This window comes from Carcharodon carcharias, chromosome 4 (genome assembly GCF_017639515.1).
Source record: "Carcharodon carcharias isolate sCarCar2 chromosome 4, sCarCar2.pri, whole genome shotgun sequence".
Lineage (NCBI taxonomy): Eukaryota > Metazoa > Chordata > Chondrichthyes > Lamniformes > Lamnidae > Carcharodon > Carcharodon carcharias.
This window is the reverse complement of record NC_054470.1, coordinates 52,055,401-52,079,512: the sequence shown is the minus strand read 5'-3', so window position 1 is coordinate 52,079,512 and position 24,112 is coordinate 52,055,401. Positions and strand designations below refer to the sequence as shown.

Here is a 24,112-nt window from a genome sequence, read left to right as displayed (position 1 = left end):
AATTTGAAGCCAGGTTTATATATTTAACTTGTGTAAATGAATAAAATGTTTCATTGAGCTTAATATAATATAAAACCTCTCAAGAACTGGTGGTCTGAGTCCTGAACTTAGAGTTGCATCTTTAATATCACTTAAAATTATAGGTTATGACAGTTGTTTAAAGTTTCCCGCTGGGATTTTTAAATAACTCAGCTGTACCAACTACACGGTCATAACAGTACATAAATTTAGAGAGATGAATACATGGCTCAAAGGCTGGTGTGGGGGAAGTGGATTCAGGTTTGTGGGGCACTGGCACCAGTATCGGGAAAAATGGAGGCTGTAGGTTGGGATGGTCTACCCCTGAACCAGGTTGTGACCAATGTTCTTGCGAACTGCGAAATGAGGGAAGTCGAGAGCATTTTAAGCTAAATAGTGGGGGCAACGGATCAGTGTGGAAAGATGTATATCTAAGATTATAGACAAGGTAAAAGAGGAAAATAGTAATATGGGAAATGAGGGTTGGAGAATGGCAGGAAGGGACGGAGAGAGAAAAACCTAAGAATGTACAAAGAATCAAGACTAGATGTCATAAAGATAACAAGAAGACTAAACTGCTCTGTATCTGAATGTACGTAGCATTCATAACAAAGTAAGAACATTGATAGCGCACATTGAAGTAAATAAATATGATCTGATAGCCATTACGGAGACCTGGCTGCAAGATGACAAGGATTGGGTCCTGAATATTGAGGGGTATATGACCTTCAAGAAGAATAGGAAGCTAAGTAAAGATGGAGGGGTAGCATTGTTAATCAAAGATGGCATTTGTCGAATAGTTAGAGATGACCTTGGTCCAGGAGATCAGGATGTAGAATTGGTTTGGGTAGAGATGAGGAATAGTAGGGGAAATTAGTCACTAATGAGAGTGGTCTACATGCTCCCTAACAGTAACCACAATTTAAGATAAAGTGTACAAGAAGAAATATTGGGTGCTTCTGATAAAGAGGCGATCATGGGTGATTTTAATCTACATATAAACTGGAAAAATCAGAGTGGCAGGAATAGCCTGGATGAGGAGTTCACAGACTGCTTTCGAGATTGTTTCTTAGAGCAGCACATTGTGGAACCAACCAGAGAGCAGGTTATATTAGACCTGGTATTGTGTAATGTGGCAGGATTAATTAATGACCTCAGAGTGAAAGCACCCCTAGATAGCAGCAACCACAATATGATTGAATTTTACATCCAGTTTGAAAGGGTAAAGAGTGGTTCTAAGATTAGTATTTTAAACTTAAATAAGGGCAGCTATGTGGGCATGAAAGCTGAGCTAGCTGAAGTGAACTGGGATACTAGGCTAGGGAATAGATGAATAGAGAAGCAGTGGCAGACACTTAAGGGGATATTTCAGAATACTCAGAATAAAAATATTCCTACTATAAAGAAAAATTCTAAAGGGAAGACCCATGATCTGTGGTTAACTAAAGAAATTAGGGAAAGCATCCCACTGGAGGAAAAAGCATATAACTGCGCAAAGGTGAGTGGCAGGTCAGATGGTTGGTCAGAATATAAAGAACAGCATAGAATGACTAAAATGTTAGCAGGATAAAGAAATTAGAGTATGAGAGGAAGCTGGCTAGAAATGTAAAAGCAGATAACAAGAGTTTCTACAGGTATTTAAACAGGAGAAGTGTAGGTAAAATGAGTGTTGGTCCTCTACAGAGAATGGGGAGTTAATAGTAGATAATAAAGAAATGGCGGATAAAATGAACAAATATTTTACTTTTTTCTTCACTATAGAGGACACAAAAAATATTCCAGTAATAGCTGTAAATTGGGAGGTGGAGAGGAGAGAGGAACTTGGTGAAATTACAATCAGCAGGGAATCAGTACTGAGCAAACTGATAGATCTGAGGGCTGACAAGTCTGCGGGTCCTGCTGGACTGCATCCTAGAGTCTTAAAAGAGATGGCTAATGAGGCAGTAAATGCATTGGTGTTAATTTTCCAAAATTCCCTAGATTTTGGAAAGGTTCCATCAGACTGGAAAGAAGCAGACATAACCCCTCTATTCAAGAAGAGAGGAAGGCAGAAAACAGGAATCTGTAGGCCAGTTAGTTTGACGTCTATCATGGGAAAGATTTTAGTGTTGATCATTAAAGAGGTTATAGCTGAGCACTTAGAAAAGCTCAAGATAATCGGGAAGAGTCAGCATGGTTTTATGAAAGGAAGATCATGTTTAACCAATTTATTAGAGTTCTTTGAAGGAGTAACATGTGAAGTGGATAGAGGGGAGCCTGTAGACGTACTGCACTTGGATTGCCAGAAAGAATTTGATAAGATGCCACATCAAAGGTTATTGCAGAAAATAAAAGCTCACAGTGTAGGGGGTAACATATTAGCATGAATAGAAGATTGGCTGGCTGGCAGAAAACAGTATGCATAAATGGATCTTTATCTGATTGGCAGGATATGACGAGTGGGGTCTCGCCGGAGTCTGTGGTGGGGCCTCAACTTTTTGCAATTTACATCAATGGCTTCGATGAGGGGAGAGAAGGCATGGTAGCTAAATTTGCAGATGACACAAAGATAGGTAGGAAAGTACGTTGTGAAGAAAACATAAGGAGTTTCCGGACGGACGTAGATAAGTTGAGTGAGTGGGGATAAATCTGGCAGACGGGGTATAGTGTGGGAAAATGTGAAGTTTTTCACTATTTCAGGAAGAATTAAAAAGCAGAGTATTACTTAAACAGAGAACAACTGCATAATTCCGAGGTGCAGAGGGATCTAGGTGTTCTCGTGCATAAGTCACAAAAAGTTTGTGTACAGGTACAGCAAGTAATTAAGAAGGTTAATGGAATGCTATCCTTTATTACAAGAGGATTAAACATTCAAGTAATGATATTATGCTTCAGGTATACATGGCATTGGTGAGACCGCATCTCGAATACTGTGTGCACTTTTGGTCTCCTTATTTAAGGAATGAGGTAAAAAGTGTTGGAGGCGGTTCAGAGGAGTTCTACTAAGTTGATACCTGGAATGAGCAGGTTGTCATATGAGGATAGGTTGGATATGCTAGGCTTGTTTCCACTGGAGCTTAGAAGAATGAGCGGTGACTTGATTCAAGTATATAAGATTTTGAATGGTCTTGACAAGGTGGAAGTGGAAAGGATGTTTCCTCTTGTGGGTGAATCCAGAACTAGTGGGCACTGTTTTAAAATTAGGAATCGCCCTTATGGGACAGAGATGAGGAGAATTTTTTTCTCCGAGTGTTGCATGACTTTGGAACTCTGCCTCAGAAGGCAGCGGAGGCAGGGTTGTTGAATATTTTTAAGGCAGAGGTAGATAGTTTCTTGTTAGGCAAGGGAATCAAAGACTATCAGGGATAGATGGGAATGTAGATCTCGAAACACAAAGAGATCAGCCATGATCTTATTGAATGGCGAGATAGGCCCGAGGGGCTGATTGACCTACTTCTGCTCCTGTTTCATTTGAATGTGCCACCATCAACATTCTGGGTGTCACCATTGGCCAGAACCTTAACTGGATGAGCCACCTAAATACTATGGGTATAAAAGCAGGTGAGAGGCTGGATATATTATGGCAAATAATTCACCTCTTGACTGCCCAATACCTTTTCCATCTTCTACAAGGCACAGTCAGGGGTGCGATGGAATACTCTCTATTTGACTGGATGAGTGCAGCTTCAACTACATTCAAGGAGCGCGACATCATCCAGCCCACTTGGTCAGCATCCCATCCACCACCACAAACATTCACACCCTCCACCAAAGGGCACCATGGCTACAGTGTGTAACATCTACAAAGTGCACTGCAGAAACTTGCAAGTCTTCTTCGACAGCACCTTCCAAACTCATGACCTCTACCACATAGGATAAGAGCAGCAGGTACATGGGAACGTCGCCATCTCCAAGTTCTCCTCCAAGTCACACCATTCTGAATTGGAAATTTATCACTGGTTCTTCACCTTTGCTGGGTCAAAATCCTGGGACTGCCTAGCTGACAGCACTGGGGGTGTACATTCATCACATAGGGTGGAATTTTACAGCCCCATTGCTGTCAGGGTGAGGCCATAAAATGCGGCGAGCCATTCAAAAGTCTGTTGACTTTGGTGGGACCATAAAATCCCGCCGGCATAAAATTCAGCCCATAGACTTCAGCAATTCAAGATCAATTTCTCAAAGGCAATAATGGGTAGGCAATAAATGCTGGTCTTACCAGCGATGCCCATATCCCATGAATGAATAAAATAAAATCACTAGAAGGCCTGGCCATGATTTCTGACTAATATTGAAATGCATTGGGACCCTCATCCCCTACAGTTTTGTGCCAAAATCAGTCATGTAGCATCTGCTAAGGCAGGATGACTGACAGTTGCAGACAAAGAAATTATACAAGAAGATGTGTTTCAAAAAACGTTATAAATATGCAAACAAATCATTGGTTAGGTAAACTCAGCATTTAAAAAAAACCTCAATTGATGAGTTTCTAGTCCCCTGATGAGTCTCCTACATTTGTGTGTGTAGGCATACTTGCTTGTATTACTCATGTGATGTGCAATATGGTCTACGTCAAGTTAATCTGATTCCTGGGTTTTGCAACTTGATTTACTGTGTGCAAAACACTGCAACAGTTGGGAGATGGCCTAATTGCTTTGTAGGCTTGTTTCCAATCATCAGAATAGTGATGGAGTCATCAATGGTGCTATCAAACAACAATTCAATGACATTATCATTACCAAATTCCTCATCATAACATCCTGGGAAGGGGGAACAAATCACGCATATGCCATGGCTACTAGGTTGTATCAAAAGCTGAGTATCTGCAGTAAGTGGCTCACCTCTTGACTCTATATCACCTATTCGAGGAAGAGACACGGGGGGTCAGAGAAGCAAGTCAACAAGGTGAAAGGAAGAACCTGCAATGAGGGAGAAGAAATAAAGAGTGTTGTTTCAAATTTCAAAGAAAAACCAATTCATCTTGAATTCAGCTAATTAACTCAAATGTGTTTTGTTGATATTTATAAAAGTTCTGTGTTAATTGGACACACCAGAGAATTGTGAGAAAGAGTGAGGAGGTGTACATTCAGTGGCCTAGACATATGCAGGTTCGCAGGTTAAGGGGGATCTTGTAGCAACTGGGAAAGGTAATGAATGCAGAGCTCTTGCTGAATTTAGCATAGGATCTCATTTTTTTTTCTCTCCGTTTCTCAGCAAGATTGAGAGGCTGGCTGACTTGCTGCCTTCCTGGTCCAGCATAGAAGACCGTAGCTGGGAAATGGAGAGGAAAGAGGGAGGGATCATGGGGGATGTGCAAATCATGTGTCGAGCTGGAAATCATGGTGTGGGGGAGTCGGTGGATAAGGAGGGTGGGCAGGGAAGTTGAGGCAGGTTAGCTCGAGGAACTGAGAAGAAGCATTCCTGCACTGCCTGGACCACAAGAAGTTCTATAAAAGAATCTGCTTAATTTGACAGTTCTTGCCTCCCTTCAGTTGTTGGGTTTCCTGAACTCTGGAAATCCCAACTGCAACCATTAAATCTGTGGTACACAGCTTCAATAAGATAATTTCAATCACTAACTTGCCTCTTGAGGTATTCACTCACCCCAGTTAAACTGGGAGTAGACATGTTCAGGTGGGTTGGGGTTGGGAGTTTCAGAATTTAACCCACCCCACTTCCTACCATCTTGTAGTTTAAAATTACCGCAGTGTGTTTCCTCATTACTTTAAGAGAATGTCGTGTTTAGAAAGCCTCTCAAGGAAATGGATAAGAGAATGAGAGGTAAACTGTTCAGGGTGAGGGATCCTCTTGATTACCATCCTTTGGGGAAAAAGTCGTCAGGTTGGGGTGGTGGGGATGCGATGTCAAGGAATAAGATCTCTGACGGTGGATAACAGGGGAACAGAGAATATTGGGGGTGAGCAAGTAAGTTTCAGGCGTAGGAGAAATGATGGGACCAAGGAGGTGGGGAGAATCACAAGTGACTGGGAGAGAGGATGAACTGTTGAACGGCTCAATTTTCCCACAACTCCACTCCAAATGCAACCTGTATCCATTGGTGGTTCCTTCCCTGTTGCACCATGGCATGCAGTGCCACTTACTACCTGCCACCCAAAAGGGAAGAGGATATAAAATAGAAAGATGTAGAAGGGAACAGAGCATGAAAAAGGTAGAGTCAGGGGAAGAGGAGAGATAAGAGAAAGTGTGTTGCCTGGCACACTGGCATAAGCCTAAAAAGGTACCGCTGTCGCATGTTTGCAGCAGGCATTTTCTCTTTGCATATGTAAATAAAGGACTTAACGGCTGTTTAAAACCCTCTCTGTAATATCAGCTTGCCCTGAGAGTGCAGGTTGTTTTCTGGAAATTCAAGGACACATGCAGCATTACAGGTAGTCCTTAAAGGGATTGTTGCAAGTTGGAACTAACAAGCTAACATGTTAAAATATACTTAGCTGAATGTAGAGCAGGGAGGAGCAGGAAGGCTAGTCCCAACCTCATGTTCCAAGCAGGAAAACCATCACAGGCCACTGTTTCCCTGTCCTGATTCAAGACCCCTGTTCTGCACAATTTCCATCAATCTCTACCCTGCCTCAGGTCTGATCTCTGCCCTTCCTGGCCACTGTCCTTTTAAGTACTTATTTGTGGCCTGCTGCCGGCATTGCAATGGCTCAGTCTTCCATTCCTCTTTGATGGCAAGCTGCCTCGGTAAATGAGAGAAGCACAACCAGTGGTCGATTGTATTTAGATCATGGCAAGTTTATATGAGCAGATTCCTATATTAATATGGATGTAAGGATGGGACATAGGGATTTAACATCAGAAAAGTTGACACCAAGTTAGAATAAAAGCCTACCAAGGAAAGTAAATTTTTGGACAGGATGTCCACACAGACGTAGGACTTTTAATATATTGCTGATTTTTCAGATTTACTGACATGGAGACACGAGGAAAAAGAAAACCCAGAAATACCAGGAATGGGTATTAAAAAAAAACACTAAAGCTGGATCAGAACTCCAAAAAGAAGTAGAACTGCACTTAAGCACAATCACTGGCAATAAAGCTAGAAGTATATTTTCCAGCACAGCTATCGGCTAGGCTTAGATCAACTTACATGTTCTATCCATCCTGGACCAGTTATCATCTGTGAGTGGCATTGTGTCCTTACTGGGGGTCCATGATGTTTGCAGTGGATGCCCGTATTGGTGAAGGTGAATGGCCCAAGTTGTTAGACTTGATGCTTGACACAGATGCTAATGAGGATAGAAAACTAGGTAGGGGATTGGTAGATTGAAACCAGTGGGCAGGAGTAGAGAAACTGACCCTCAAAATAAAAGAAGGTAGTAATATAAGAGATGGTGAAAGAAAATCCGCAGGGCAGTAGGTAGACATGACCCAAAATATGAATGAGGTGTCTATAAACAGAAAAATGACTCCGGAGGTCCCATGTGCCTATGCAACCAGGTCAGTTGGTGACAGCAGCAGCAAGTTGGAAGAAATAAAAGAATTCTAAAGCAGTAGTAATGAAAATGGTGGACAGACCTAGGGCTTGGAGAACCATGTTATGTGATCATCTTCAGCCAATCATAGATATATGTAACTAATGCAGTACTGCTAGTGCTACCTAGCTAGAAGGTCAAGCTTCTGAATCAGCGCTGCAATGAAATTAATGATAAAATTCAAACATGACAGCAAAACAAGTGAAGACCACAATGTGGTGGAAAATTATGACAGAATAGAATGTTAACATAAGTTATCATATTGAGAGGAATTGCTGGGAATACGTAAAACTTTTAAGATGTTACAGTTATTAAAAAGCAATAAATGTTGTTTGTTAATTTTTCAGGTGCAACAAGTGCAGCATGTCTACCCAACACAGGTGCAGTATGTGGAAGGGAGTGATACTGTTTACACCAATGGAACTATGTGAGTCACTTACTGATATTGAAGTCAATGGAAATAACCATCGGGCAAGTCTGCCAATTTGCTATTGCTTGCTTTGCAAAACCACCCAAGACAGTTTCACCAGAATTATTAATAAGTGATTAGGACAGATAGATTGTAGAGGACAACAGTAATGGAGCAACCAAAGGCATTCAGGAAAGAGATAACTCAGTGTAAACTATGCTTATTCCTTCGAAGCGAACATTCAAAGCTAATGTGCTGTGGATAACAAAGGAAATAAAGTTAAAATAAAACAGAAAAAAGGAGGCTTATGACAAATGTCAAAAATAAAATTCAGTTAATAACAAAGAACATTATGGAAAGCGCAGGAGGGAATTATAAAGTTAATACAAGAAGCAGAGGGGTTACGAGAAAGGATTATCAAAAAATATTTAAGTAAAGCCTAAAACATTTTATAAACATATATAGTGCTAAATTAGATCCCCGAAAATAGTTGTGTGGATAGCAATGCACAATTAACCCACACCCATTGATTGAAATGTATGCAGCATGCCAACTTCGTGATGCCTGCTCATTATAATGATTTCTGCATCCAGCCAGCACTAACTGCACTGTTAATTGGCTATGAGTATCAGCAAGGGGCCCAAAATTGTAACTTCCTAGCGCTACTTAAAATTGGCCTGCACTGCTTAAAAGGGAAGCGCATTGTGGTTAGATCTGACGCTGGGAGTCATGAAGGAAGTGAATCTGTTTTGGGAAACCATGAATAATGGCACAACATGGGAGAGAATGGGCTTCAAGGTTTACAGACACTGCAGTAAAGGTCTTGGTGGAGGAGGTGGAGAGCAAGAAAGATGTCTTGTATCTGCATCAGGGTTAAGGCCCTCCAGGCACACAATCAAAAGGCAGTGGAAAGCGATAGCAATGGAGGTCAGTGCCAGAGTGAAGCCCTGAGACCTAGTTGCAGTGACATAAGAGGTTCAACGATCTCACATGAGTCGTGAAGGTCAGTGAATGTATTTTCAAATGCCATATCTGACCACTAGCCTCAGCCACTGCTCAATTTATCACACCCTCAGCACTCACACTTTCTATCAATCAGGACTTATGCTTAACATTCAGATGCTTCGCTGCACACTCACACCCTTGGTACTGCGGCAAGCCTCACAGCCACATCTCACAGCTTGCATACACTGCCAGTTTTAAACCATGACAGCCATATCACCCAAAGCATTGCACCACACTCACTGACACACTTCCTTTTCTATTACAGGACAATTGGCACACAACCCGAGGCAGCAGGAGATAACTGGAGGCGGACATGTCCTAACCCCCATGGAGGAATGCCTCTGGCCAATATTGGAATGGCCATTGCTGAGGCTGTGATCTAAACTACCCAAAATGACTGTATCCTCATTCCAAATCCTCCTCCTCAAATTTCAATTCATCTCACAATCTCTTCTGTTTTACAAGCTACAGATCGTGTGCGCATGCATTTCTAAATTTCCCCCCTCCCCTCACCACAATTTTTATCTTTATGCGATTTCCTTTCAGCTATACAAGAAATGCAGTCTGAAAGGGCAGTGGAGGAACATCAAGAAGAGAGTGATGATGAAAACTAGTACATCTGTAGGGAGAGAAACCGATCTGATGAAAGATCATCGAACTGAAACTTTAATTCTGTTTTTCTCTTCACGCATGCTGCCTAGTCTGCTGAATATTTCTAGCATTTCCTGTTTTTTATTACAGAAGGACATTGATGGATATGCAGAACAAAATGCTTGTTGCATTGGGAAACCTGCCAAAATGCCTACATTCAATGTCAAGGAGCATGGAGAAGTCCAGTACCAACTTAGCACAGGGCTTTTTGTGCAAGCTAGGAGTCCATCCTTTTGATCATGGAAGTGGTGGCCACACTTGTGAACCCAGCCATGATGAAGCATCTAATGACCAATGTTGCAACTTCTATTGCACATAAGCAGCAAACACTCAACATTTAAGTGCTGGAGTGGAAGGTCAGACTGCTGTCCTGCAAGGTTACCTTGCTGCCATGTAAGCTTAGACTGCTGGCATCATGGATCTGGATTACAGTGTGCAAAGGGTCTTGCAGGGTGCCATAGCAATCCAGCAATATGTCCTCCAAAATATTACTAAGGTGCTGACCTGTGGGAGTGGCAGTGGCAGTGGTTCCATTGGGCAGGAATCTGCTGCCCTCACTCAGGATGACAGCATTCATCCACACACCTCATTGATGCCTTGCTGTTACCTGTCAGTCAGTCAGCCCAGACTGCTGTCACCCATGCCAAGATGGCGTAGTTTGCAGTCAAGTCTTCGAGGCTCAGAGCACCTCAAAGTCATCCTTGAAGGTCATCTACAGCCTTTAAAAGTCAGCAGCTTGCCGCCAGCCATACTACAGCTACTAAGATAGCACTAGGTAGAAACTCTAGGGCAGACAAATGAACACAGAAGACAGGCACTAAGGAAATAAAGAAGGGTGATTACTTTCCATTTGTATACAATATGGCATTTCATTCATGAATTTGGTTTGGAATGTTTATTTCATGGTGGTTTTTATTTTTGTATTTTAGCCAAGCTGTTGTAATGGTTAATGACAAAGGGAAGATAAGGGGCCACATTTTCCTGTGGCCTCAAGAAACCCGACCTGCGCACTTTTCTGCCTTCCGAAATGCATGCCCAGCCCATCTGTGACTTTGCCTTGGATTTTTGTCTTTTCACACTGGGGTTGGTTTTGCAGTGCATTTTGCGAGTTGCAGTGAAGCACATGAGGAGCCTGGTGTAGAGGCAGGGCAGTTAGAAGACCTGCCTCATCTCTTCCACACAGCAGCCCAACCCCCAACATCATATAAAGGTCTCATTAACCTCAATGCCATGCCATGCCTCCTCAGATTGCCCATGCCACCTCCACCACCCCACCCACTCCCTCATGCCATTCTATGCCCCTTCATATCACCCATGCCACCTCCATGCACCCCATATCCGCTTCATAATCATGCCTCAGAATATCCATCATGTGCAGTCCTCGAGTTATGCAATAGCAATGGGAATTATTTTAAAATGATTGGGAAAAAAATTAAACCTCTAACAATCTAACAAAACCCTGAACTCAAACACACTACCATTAATACTGGAAAGAAAAAAAATAACTGAAACACTTCAAGTGCCTATTAGGTTTTGTGAACAAACAAAAAACCGCGTCAAAGGCATATTCTGCTATTGCAGCTTCTTAAAAGTGTCGAGTATCCTTGGATCAATATTCCGCCTGCTGAGCTGAAGCCATTATAACATTTGAAGCCCATAATGGCTACTGCTGTCATAACAAAAAGCTTCCAACTGCATTGCCTGCTAATGACAGAACAGGGTGGTATCCAATATCCATTTCAAAGCAGGGTGCCTGCCAATCACAGGAAAGGAGCAGGTACAGAGATTTTTTTCAGCTTTCAAAAGCAGGTATTTTTTTTAAAGTCAGAGGAGTCATTCACTTTTAATGCATTATGGCACTTACTTCAATGGAAAAAGTACTGTAATGCATGTCAATATTTATATAATGATAGTCAATGTATGAGTCAACATACCTTTACAGGACAGATCACTATGACAAATCATTGCATTAAAAACAAATACATTACAATATAGCATCTAATAGTGACATTGAAGATGTCGAAACATTTTATATTTACCTTTCCTGACTCCTTAGGTTCCCCCAGTGGTCATGAACTATCCAAAGAGGTTCATTTTTTTAGGGCTTCCACACACGAAAATTGTGTGGGAAGAAATGCAATTTTTCTGTCATCACAATGGGACCATGACCTTGAGAGAAGCATGTGTGCACATTTTGTACCCAAGATCTTCCTGATCTGTAAAGAGGCCACATGAAAATGGTGTGGGTCCAGGAAGACATAGGAAAATTATTTTTCAGCAAGAAAAAACTGAACACAGCATTTTGTGACCTGATCGCACGTCAAGTGGGAGGTGTAGATCTGGCCCAAGATGTGGGATTGTTGGCGAATGGGAAAGTGAGGTTGCAGTAATTAGTGTTGCACTGAAATTAGTTTTTCACCTGTCAGCTGTGGTTCAGTTAGTAGCACACTTGCTCCTGAGTCAGAAGATTGTGGGTTTAAGCACCATGATATTGTTGCAGAAGTTCCTCGGAGTAGTGTCCTAGGCCCAACCATCTTTCAGCTGCTTCATCAATGATCTTCCCTCTATCATTAGGTCAGAAGTCGGGATGTTTGCTGATGATTGCACAATGTTCAGCACCATTCACAACTCCTCAGATACTGAAGCTGTCTGTGTCTATATACAACAAGACCTGGACAACGTTCTGTCTTGGGCTACATATGGCAATTAACATTCACATTACACAGTGCCAGGCAAGGAGCATTCCCCAACAAATGAGAATGTAACCATCTCCCCTTGACATTAAATGGCATCATCATCACTGAATCCTCCACTATCAACATCCTGGGGTAACCATTGATTAGCAACATAACTGGACGAGCCGTATAAATACTGTGGCTACAAAAGCAGATCAGAGGCTAGGAATTTTGGGATGACTCCTCCTGACTCCTCAAAGCCTATCGATCATTTGCAAGGCATATGTCAAGAGCGTGACGGAATACTGCGCACTTGCCTGGATGACTTGCAAGCACGACAACAACACTGAAGAAGCTGAACACCATTCAGGACAAATCAGCCTGCTTGATTGGTATCACATCCACCACTTTCAACTTTCACTTCCTTCACGATTGACACACAGTGACAACACCACGTAGCATCTACAAAGATACACTGTAGTAGCTCACTATCGACAGCACCTTCCAAACCCACAAACTCTACTACCTAGAAAGTCAAAGGCAGTAGATGCATGGGAACACGACCACCTGCAACTTTCCCTCCAAGCCACATAGCATCTTGATTTGGAAACATATTGCCACTGTCGCTAGGTCAAAATCCTGGAACTCCCTCCCTAACAGCACTGTGAGTGTTCTTACAACACGTGGACTGCAGCAGTTCAAGAAGGTGCTCACTACCACCTGCTCAAGGGCAATTAGGGCTGAATAATAAATGTTGGCCTAGCCAGTAATGCCCACATCTCATCAATGAATAAATTATTTAAAAAGTCCCACTACAAGACTGTTTATGTGCTCACAAAAACAATGCTCAAATGCAGTATTATGGTTCTGGAACATTTTACCTGAAAGATGGTGAAAACTAATTCTATAAATAACTTGAAGAGAATTGGACAGCTATTTGAGGATGAGGAATTGTCTCTTTCTGTGCTTTCTGTTTCTATGAACTGCACTGCATGATATAGTACTGAGCTACACAAACCAGGAAAATCCCTGGCTGTGTTCAATTATCTGATAGAAGCAGAGGTAGTTATGGGTACTAATTGTATATCCATTGGATCTAATTGTATTTTGGTGATGGATCTCAATTAACCTGTGCTCATATATATTGAAGTCTTCAGTCGAGGGGGTCATCCGACTTGACTGTCTGCCTCTCTACTGTGGCTATGTTCATGGCCGGGTAGCCCTGGAGAAGGAGCACATGGTATCCACTGGTACGCTAGAGGCATTGTGCAATCGCTGGGCACCATCGTCACCCCTGGAAATGATATTTTCATTTAATTTCGTAATTTCCTTTCCCATTTCTGTTTTAGTTACAGTGCCCCACCAGGGCTGTCATCCCCTCACATTTATTAATTTTTGTTTAACTTATTGATTTTTGTTTTACTAAAAGAGGATATATTGAAGTCTTCAGTTGAGGGAGTTGTCTAGCCTGTGTCTCTGTCCCTCTTGCACGGCTATCCATGGCCAGGAGACCCTGGAGAGGGAGCACATGGTGTCCGCTGGTATGCTAGAGGCCTTCTGCAATCAGTGGGTACCGCGGGGGCTAGGGTGCATTGCCACCTCTGGGAATGATATTTTGGTTTAGTTAGTTAAGTTTCCTTTGATGTTTTGATTTTGTTACAGTGCCCCACTAGGGGCTGTCGCCTTCTCTTTCATTTATTGATTTTTGTTTTGCTAAAAGAGCATATATTGAAGTCTTCTGTTGAGGGGTTGTCCCGACCCATCTCTGTGCCCCGTTCTGCGGCTATGTCCATGGCCAGGTGGCCCTGGAGAGGGAGCATGCGGTGTCCACTGGTATGTTTAAGGCCTTCCGCAACCTCGGTGGTGTCACGGGGCTAGGGTGCATCATCACCCCCGCAAATGATATTTTTATTTGATATTGTAAGTTTCATTTGACATTTTGTTTTAGTTACAGTGTCGCATCAGGGGCTGTCACCTCTTTTAATTGGTTTATTTTATTGATTTTTGGTTTTATTAAAAAGAGATTATATATTGAAGTCTTACCCCTTTAAGGGGCTGTTACCTTTGTTAATTTGTTTGTTTTATTGGTTCTATTGGCTTACAAAAAGAGCATATGTATTGAAGACTGTGCCTTGTTTCTGTAGTTGTAATGGTTCTCATGTTTGCTTTACACATGAAAGGTCCCCTGTTTAATACAAGGCAGAAACGTTACCAATACTTGCTCATCAAAGTGTAAGGAAAAATTCCATAATTCACATTTGTTGTTGAATATTAACTGAATGTAGCATCTTAAAGGGGTTAACCGTTTGATTATTTGTTCACCTGTTTATTTGATTACTCAATGGAGTATATGTTGAAGACTGAAAGAATGGGTTGTTGGTTGGAGGTACATGATATGCAATGTGTGTCTGTAAATAAAAGATTAAGAGTGAATAAACATTAGGTTCTAGTGTTCAATCCATCTCAGCCTGGCAATCTGATTTCTAACAATGGAGCTGTATGATAAACTTCAATGACCCTTGCGGAAGAGCAGGATAGAAAACAGCCAATGTCCCATTATCTAATTAGCCTGATTTAAAAGATGCACATCAGGTTTAATGTAATGTCTCAGAAGTCAACCCTTGTTGTCCAGTCTCATCTATAAAGAATAACTTTTGGGTGAGAGCAGAGAACAGCTGGTGTCTTGTAACTGTAGCCTGGTATAACTCACTATCTTTAGGAGAGGAGGGATAGGAATCTAAACTAAAAAGCACAAAATGTCTATATAAGGTACAGCAATCCAGTACAATTTAGCTGGCCGACCCTCTTAATAGATAAAACGTTGCCAGAGTGTTTCTTGTGGAGAAGGCATATATAGAATTACTCACCTGGAGAGGTAATGTATGGAAAATAATTCATGGGTAATACTAAGAACATGTAATTCATGCCTCCAAAAGGCAAGCATAATTTGTGTCTCAATGGCAGCACTCTTGCCATAAAGTTGGAAGGTTATGGGTTTTGCATGCAATCTAGACTGCCACTCTAAGTGCACAACTGAGAGAGTGCTACACTCTAAGGAGTGCTGCCTTTCATAAGAGACCTTAAACTGAGGCTCTTTCTTGGCACTGTTTGAAGAGCACCTGAATTCTCCTGATGCTTTGGCTAATATTTATCCTTCGACCGAAACCACTGAATCAAATGGTAAGATCATCAATCTTTTCACTATTTTGGGATTTTGTTGTGTACAAAATCCCTGCTGCATTTGCCTACATCCAAAGTTGACAGTGTTTTGTATTATTTTCAGGTTATAAACAACAAAAGGCAAATAACCCAATCCACTTGTGACATAAATTACTTTTTCTGAAAGACCTACACAGCTTTGTGCTCTAACCAAAGACATTATATAATGGATTTTGTTCCAGAAAGCAGTTACTATATTGCTGAGTTCATTATTCTGTCCAAGTCAATTGCTTGGCCCTAGACATTCATAAAAGGTGTTAATAGGTCATAATGGTTAAAGATCATAATTGTTAATATTGTTTGCTATACAGTTAGAGGACATGTATATTTTATTTCAGTACCTGATCACGTTGGTCTTGCCCGTGAGACCCACGTCCTGCTCCCTTGATCCTATTCCCACTAAAATGCTAACCATCCAACTTTCCTTTATGGCTTCCATGTTACATGATATTGTTAATGGTTCTTTCTCCTCAGGCATTATCCACCTCTCTAAAACATCCATCATCATCACCACTCTCCTCAATAATGCAATATTGGCTCCTCCAATCTTACAAAATACAACCCATCTCCCAACCTTTTTTTGTCTCAGGAGTCCTTGAATATGCTGTTGCTTCCCAGAGCCACGTATAACTTTCTTGAAATCCATATTTGAATCTGTCCAATCAAGTTTCAACCCTCGCCATAGCCCTGAAACAACTCTTATCAAAGTCATAAATTATATCCTTACGTTACTGTGACAAAGGTAAACAATCGTTCCTCGCACTTCTCAGCCTTTCTGCAGCCTTAGACACGGTTGATCATACCATCCTCCAACATCTCTCTGCCGCCATCCAGCTGGATGGGACTAGGCACACCTGATTCCATTCTTATCTATCCAGTCATAGCCAGAGATCACCTGTATTGTTTCTCTTCCTTCTTCAACACCACTACCTATTGTGTTCACCAAGGATCTATCTTTGGCCCACCTCCTATTTTCCATCTACATGCTGCCCCTTTCCTCCATCATCTGAAAACACAGCATTAGTTTCTACATGTATGATGACAATACCTAGCTTCCCCTGACTCCTCCACTGTCTCTAACTTGTCAGACAGCTTGTCCAATATCCTGCACTAGGTGAGCAGAAATTTTTACCAACTAAATATTGGGAAGACTGAAGCCGTTGGGTGGATTTAAAAAAAAAACATTTGCACTGGGTGGGTTGGCAGGGTATTAGGAACCCATTTGTCAGAGAAGTGGGCTCTACCATAGCTCTTTAACTCTGCCACAACCTTAGCATCCTACTTCCAGGTTTGCTGATAAATTACAAAATGTGGGCATGATGGCGACCCACATTCTGTTAAAGGAAGGATTTCTGCCAGAAGGTACTATGGCAGGGTTCTGAACAGTAAGACGATCTTTGAGTTGGAAGCAGTACAGTAAGGAAAATTTGTATTTTGTAAGAGGTCTCTGGAATCTGTAATTGTTTTTAAAAATGTTTCAAAAGGACTTTTAAGAGTTTGCATCAATTGTAATTTTCTTGGATAATAAAATTACCGGCCCATGTGACCTGGGGACCCTTGGCCTGGGAGCAGTATCAACAAGAAAGAAGTTAAGAAAGAAGCCTTGAGGCTGGCAGACACAAAGGAAAGCTACAAGCGGAGAAGCTAGAGGGTGAAGGTGCAGATGTAGACACAGAGAGAAAGCACATAGAGACAGAAGGAGGAACACAGAGAATTTATGTGAGGAGAAGAAGCAAACCACTCTCAAGAAGATATCAGTTTTTTTGTTTTGCAGGAAAGGAGACAGGAGCCCTAGCAGGCACCATGCACGCTGGCTAAAAAAGGTCTAAAACCCGGAAAGTTGTATGAATAGCTCGGAGATGCAAAAGAGTGTTGTTTTCCCAGAAGTGGCCAAACCTGTGAACTGAGATGTTATTGGTTAGTTGGTCGAAAAGGAACCCTGTAAAGTTGCATCATCAGGACCTTCATGACCCGAAGAAGCAAATGTGCGTAGAAAGGAAACACAGCAAGGCAATATTGAATACACGAGAATTTATTGGGAGGGGTTGAGAAAGTGAGAGACCTTGGAGTACATGTCCACAGGTCCTTGAAGGTGGCAGGGCAGGTACAAGATGGTCAAGAAAACATATGGAATGCTCTCCTTTATTGGGTGAGGCATTGAATACAAAAGCAGGGATGTAATGATGGAACTATATAAAACACTGGTTAGGCCACAGCTGGAATTTTGTGTACAGTTCTGGTCACCACATGACAGGAAGGACATAATTGCTGTGGAGAGAGCGCAGAGGAGATTTACAAGAATGTCCCCAGGGCTTGAAAATTGCAGGTATGAGCAAAGATTGGATAGGCTAGTGTTGTTTTTCTTAGAACAGAGGAAGCTAAGGGGTGACCTAATTGAGGTGTACACAATTATGAGGGGCCTAGATAGGGTAGACAGGAGAGACTTGTTTCCTCTAGCTGAGGGGTCAATTACCAGGAGGCATAGATTTAAGGTGATTGGTAGAAAGATTAGAGGTGACATGAGGAAAAGCTTTTTCACCCAGAGTGTGTTGGACATCTGGCATTCACTGCCTAAGTGAAACACTCAGCTCATTTAAAATGTACCTGGATATACATCTGAAGTGCTGTAACCTGCAAGGCTACGAACCAGGTGCTGGAAAGTGGGATTAAAATGAGCGGCTAGTTTCTTTTTTCTCTTTTTGGCCAGTGCAGACACGATGGGCTGAATGGCCTCTTCCTGCACTGTAACTTTTCTGTGGTTCTAAGTGTGTCTTGCTGATGATAATTGCATTTGTGAATCTCTGAGGTGAAAGCTATTGTTGGATAGGACTCCTGACCTACCCTGCATGAATAAAGAACAGCATATTTTGGAACTATGTAGCTACGTTATGCCATATATGGCGAAGGAGGATGCTTGTGGTTATGTGAGGTGTATCTATTGCATCGACTGTTTAAAGTGAAATTTACTTCTTTATTTCAAGTATAATTTGCCTGTTAATTCATGTTCAATTTGCATTGGTTCTGATTTATGTCAAAGAAAAAGTTACAAGAAGAGAAATTTTGTTGGTAAATTTTTCATTTGGGGGTCATTCAGTAAATTTGGTTATTTTGGTTTCAGGCTTCCTCACGGGGATCATAACGATAGCTAAATTGTACATAGCTTCCTGAGGCTTCAGCTGCTGCAGGAATGGTGAGGGGACTTTGGGAAAGCTACCACCTGGGGCTGTGGAATTTCTGCTGTGGGATCTGAATAACTGAAGTGAGGTAGTGTTTTCCACAGATGGGAGGGAATGGCCTGCATCTCAAACCAAGCAAGTGTGGATGGAAGTGCCTAGGAAGTGAGCAGCAAGATTGTGGTCCCTTGAACCTGGATACAGTCCACAAAGAAGTTCAGTGAGTGCAGGAAAAGTGAGTGGCATCCCACTTCCAGGTGCCAATCACCACTCTCTGATTTTCCCAGCATTCTCTTCAGGCCAACACATCTTGCAGCTCCAATCATTCCTGTCTCTTCAGGCACCTCCTCACCTATCAATAGCCCTTACAATCACCCTTATCCTATTGACATCTCTCACTCAGCCTCACAGCCACCCTCCACAGCTGGTGTCATTCTCCCCTCAATACACAATCTGTTTCACATGCTCATAACTTTTTGCTTTCTCTCCTTTCAGGAAAAACAAAGAGCTGGGGCAATGGCCCTTTAATGATATCCACCATGATGGGCACTGGCAGTGCATGTCCACCTGGTCCACTGTGATGGACATCTCACTCCAAGAAGCTGCGATATTGATAATGACCTGCTGCCTCCTCAGGCAGTTGGGCTCAGACAAGTCGAGAGAGCTGATCCTCTGCCATAGGTCCTATGTTGGGATAGTGCCTTGTTCCAATCGGATCTCAGTGTCTATCCCCTCTGTCCTGTCAAGTGGCTGAAGAGAAGGCAGCTGCTACTGCTGTAGCTGGAGCTGATGATGTTGCTGCTGCTGCTCCTGTTGTTCCTCATCAAAGGTCCAAGATAGAGCTGCATTAAGCTGCTCTCATGCCACAGTTAAGGCTGACAACAACAAGTGCAGACCAAGGTCCAAGATAGGTGAATTGACTTGCAAGAAGTTGGCAGTCATCTATCAAGCAGTAAGAGCACACTCACAGAAGAAATGAGGTGAGCAGCAGCTGTAGGTATGAATGCAGTTATTCAGTTTCACTGTCTGAGAACGTCGCAACCTGTCAGTTTCATTCAATATGCACAGCTGCTATGCTTTCACCTGGCTGACCCTGGCGATTTCCATACCGCTTATGAAACCTGTTTGCTGATAAAGCCAGAATTCAGGGTTAAAGACTGAATGAATCGATTATTTAAATATTATAAATCCCTGACTCAACAACACCATGAGGATTTCCTGCTCACTCCAGATACACCCCAGTGAAACCCAGAAGTGAGCGGGATCATGTCAGTTTTCCAGCCCAGTGATATTTTTCCCACATTGGAACCCAACCTCCCCAGCCCACCTCCATGGTAATTAAAATTCTACCCATTATCTTTGATCCCTATCACAAATTCCACTCCCTAATTACTGACTCCGTCCTTCTCTCTGGCAATGGTCAGAGATTGAATGCTGTGGAGGCCTACCGGGATGTCCTGTACCCCCGCTCTGGCCACAGGATGGGCAGCAACATGACCAATCCGCTTGGGAGGCAGTGGCAGTGGTGGTCAGCGCCAACGCCCTACAAAAGAGGACAGTCACCCAGTGCTGCAAGAGGATAAATGAGCTCCACTGTTCAGCCAGGGTAAATCACTCTTTTCATTGCTCTCAATGCGCACACTCACAAACCCAGCACACATCCACAGGGCCCTCACTCACTGCCAGTTCAAGGGACATCACCATTCACTCACACTCACCGTCATGGTCCTCATCCCATCCATGGGACCACTCAATACTCGCACAGACCAAGCACATTTATCACCTGGCTCGGCGGGCGACCTGCTTACACTTTCTCCATCTCTATCCATGCAGGACAAACTGGCGCAATACAAAAGAGAGGTGGCGGAATGCTCAAAATCAGGGTCTTCATGGACTTTGAAAACAGAGCCATCCAGCTGGCTGATGGGGATCTGCACCGGTCCTGAGCTAACGGTGAGGTCAGCACTGCTCTACCACGTGAGGATCCAGCAGTGTAACATCCATCAGATAACCATTCCGTGAGTGATGTGTCCGCCTTCACAGGCTACTGCCATGCACTAATTATATCTCCTTGCTCTCGCAGGAACATCTGCCAAACAGCTGACAGAGTCCATGACCCAGGACCTCAATCAAGCCCCAAAGAAACCTCTGAAGAGGAATCTGGAGGCACCCTCTCCGAAGTCCCGTCACAGTGCTAACCCACACCCTCCACCAGCGCAGGGACACACACCTCGGTGGGACCTAGCTTTAGAGTAGCCCAGGGATCACAATCTGGTGAGCATATCGCACTGTCTGATCCACTGCAGATGGGGGCAGGGACTTTGCAGGTGTCTGGCACTCGAAAGACTGCTGGAGGCCAGAAATCTGCTGAGTCCGAGTCAGATGATAAGCCTTTGGACTCGGTCATGTCACAGTTTCTGGAGCTGCAAACGCAAATTCGTGAACATCAGGAAGGGATGTCCACTGCACTCATCAGATTGCGAGGCACAATGGAGCAGTCCATCTGACTTGCATCTGAGATGAAAGTGCTGACATGTCAACGCACCGAGGTCAACACTGGTAGGATGGTGACCGCCATGGAGACTTTGGTCCAGAACTTCGCTCCTGTACTGCTGGTCAGGCGCAACTTCATCGCTGATGCCGTAGTTGGACTCCAACAGTTTGTACACGAGAGGGGTACCAGGCAGCTCGATCTTACTCCAGCTATCCCTGCTCCTCAAGGAGTCAGCCTGGGGCCCCCAGGCACCCATAGGGGGGAGGATCCGCAGGTGCACACTCCAGGCCCATCCATCCAGGTGACTGCGAGAGTGTCCGGCCCATCTGACTCCCCTCTTCCTGTGACTTCAGCACCTCTAGCTCCACAGGCCAAGGAGGGTGCCACTGCCATACAGCAGGACACAGAAAGCAAACCGAGGTCCTCCAAGTCTCAGCCTTCCAGAGGACGCCCACCAAAAGTCATCAGAGACAGGGCTTCATGGTCAGCAGGCTGCTCCCTTCTCCACTGTGGATGTCTGGGGAGCACCAAGACAAAGCAGCAGGGTTAGGATAGTTGAGGAAAATTAGTTGCACAGCCGGGGCATGGGTGTTAATCACATGTACATACTGTTCACCATCGTCAGTAAACTCCCAAGAATGGCTCCCTGCCTATGGCTCCTTCTTCTGATGAGCAGTGTTCTTGTCACTCAGATGTGAAACCTTTCTGCACAAGATAAAGCAGGTGTTTCAGTCCAGGGCCTCTTCCCTGTCTCTGTGCAGCCTTCAGATCAAAGTGATGGTCCGGCCTCACACTCCCTGGAGACATTACTGATGCCTGCACCTCGATGGTGCTCGTCATTGCTGCCAGAATGTAGTGGGAAGGCGCCACAGAGTTCTCTCAATTCTCTCGATGTGCTCTCAGCACCTTTAAGGAGGGGCTGGCCCCCATCTCTTCAGCATCTGTGGTCACAGATGCTGTGCTCCAGCTCCTGAAGGGCTCAAGTGCTGAAGGCGAACAAAGCATCAGATGCTTCTCACATTTCATGGCCGCGTCTCTTAAGATATGACGCTGGTCATGTAGCACAAGCGAGCTGCCGTCAGCCAGATGGGAGTCAGACATTCTCAGAGGCTGTGTGAAGATTTATGGAGTGTGCTCCATGAATGTTGTCATCATCCTCCTGCAATCGAGTGACTATTAGGGCCTCCACCCCGTCTCCATGGCAGGAGCATTCTCACAGCGGGTATTCGTGCTGCCATAAACGAGACTGGAGTCAAATGTTCATAGATGCGATGTGAGGAACTATGGGATCACCTCACTGCATGTCATCATCATCCTCCACAAATCTAGCAGCTATGAGGGCCTCCCGAATGCACCTCCCTCGTCTAGCCAGTGCGAGAGCCTCATCCCCATCATCGTCGCCTCCAAGGACCTCCTCAGACTCATCCCCGTCGACATCCTCCTCCTCGGACGAGACATGTAGCTCCTCCATCTACTCAGCCAGCTCATCTCTCCTTTGGAGCGCCAGGTTGTAAAGGATGCAGCAGATGGTGATGATGCGTGACACCCTCTGCGAACTGTATTGCAGGGCTTCAGTAGACCAGTCCAGGCACCGGAACCCGAGCTTCGGCATCCCATTGGTCTGCTCCACCAAGGTGTGAGGTGCAGCATGAGCCTCGATATACCATCGCTCTGCTGCAGCCTGAGGCCACTGCAAGGGTATCATCAGCCATGGCCTCTGCGGGTAGCCCTTATCTCCGAGGAGCCATCCCTGCAGCTTCTGTGGACCCTGAAAGACTGCAGAGATCTGTGACCACTTGAGGATCTAGGTGTCGTGTACACTTCCTGGAAACCATGTGCACACCTGCAGGATGCGTTTCTGGTGGTCGCACACCAGCTGCACCTTAAGTGAATGGAAGCCCTTGCGGTTGATATCGTTGACCATGTGTTGTGACGGAGATCTGAGCGCCACATGAGTGCAGTCAATTGCACGCTGCACCTGTGGGAAACCCGAGATCCCAGCAAATCCAATCGCCCTTGCATCCTGACCTCATTGATGCATTCGTGGGTAGAGGCTTGTGAGACCCCACCGAGGTCACCTGTGGAGCCCTGAAAGGAGCCACTGGCATAGAAATTGAACGCCACAGTCACTTTCACCGCCACTGGCAGTGGATGTCCTCCATGTCACCATGGCGCTAAATCCTGCCGCAACTGGCAGATTTGAGCAACCAGTTCCCTAGACATTTGCAGTCTTCAGTGACACTGGTTCTCGGTCATCTGCAGGAATGAAAGGCTATTGATCCTGGGTGTCGCTAGGCGCTGGCCTGTAATGGCTCGCTGTGGCTCTTGGGCGGTGTGTGCAGGAGCCCCAGCCACCCCTTCTTCCTGAGGTTGCTGCTCCTGCCTCTGTGTAGCCAGGAGCCTCAGTCACTCTCTCCTCCATCTTCTTTGTGCTCTGTAGGCCATCAAGCATTCAGCTAGTTCACCAGGCTCCATGACCCTGATGTACTAATCCTGCAGGATGAAAGAGAGAGACACATGATTAGCATGGGTGTATTGAGAGCCTGTCCTGGTTAAGTGTGACTGCCCCTTAATGCTTCCGGGAGAGTGCTGGCCACCTCTTGGATGGCCAGAGATTAGTGTGCTGCATGGCTGCCCTGTAAACTTGAACTATAGGGGAGACTGGTCCAAAGTGGGATGCTGACATTGCAGGGGGCTGTGAGCTCCTACAGCAGTGACTACTACATGGCCATCTTTAGTGAGGAGATTGTACAATGTGCGCAGTCCAACTGCTCTGCAGTCCACTAAGGTGCTCATGGATTTGCAGTCTGTGTCGGGGGCGGGCGGGGTGTGTGGGTGAGTTCTGGAGAACTAGGTGGCACTTTGATGCCTCTGCATTGCTTGAGTGGACAGATGAGCTTGGCAACCCCAATCATAACAATGTGGCTGCATCCAAACTGTCTCAGTTGCAGAGGAATGATCACTTTCTATAGATTTGCCGAATGCCTGGCCAC

At 44.2% G+C, this 24,112-nt stretch overlaps 1 protein-coding gene across 1 annotated transcript in view; it reads left to right on the top strand.

Moving 5' to 3' along the window:
* rfx3 (regulatory factor X, 3 (influences HLA class II expression)) overlaps nucleotides 1-24,112 on the top strand; it is a 466,745-nt gene that overhangs the window by 246,927 nt on the left and 195,706 nt on the right. Inside the window, exon 7 of the mRNA XM_041185706.1 lies at nucleotides 7,841-7,920. Coding sequence (XP_041041640.1) covers nucleotides 7,841-7,920 — 80 coding nt within the window. The remainder of the gene's footprint in view (nucleotides 1-7,840; nucleotides 7,921-24,112) is intronic.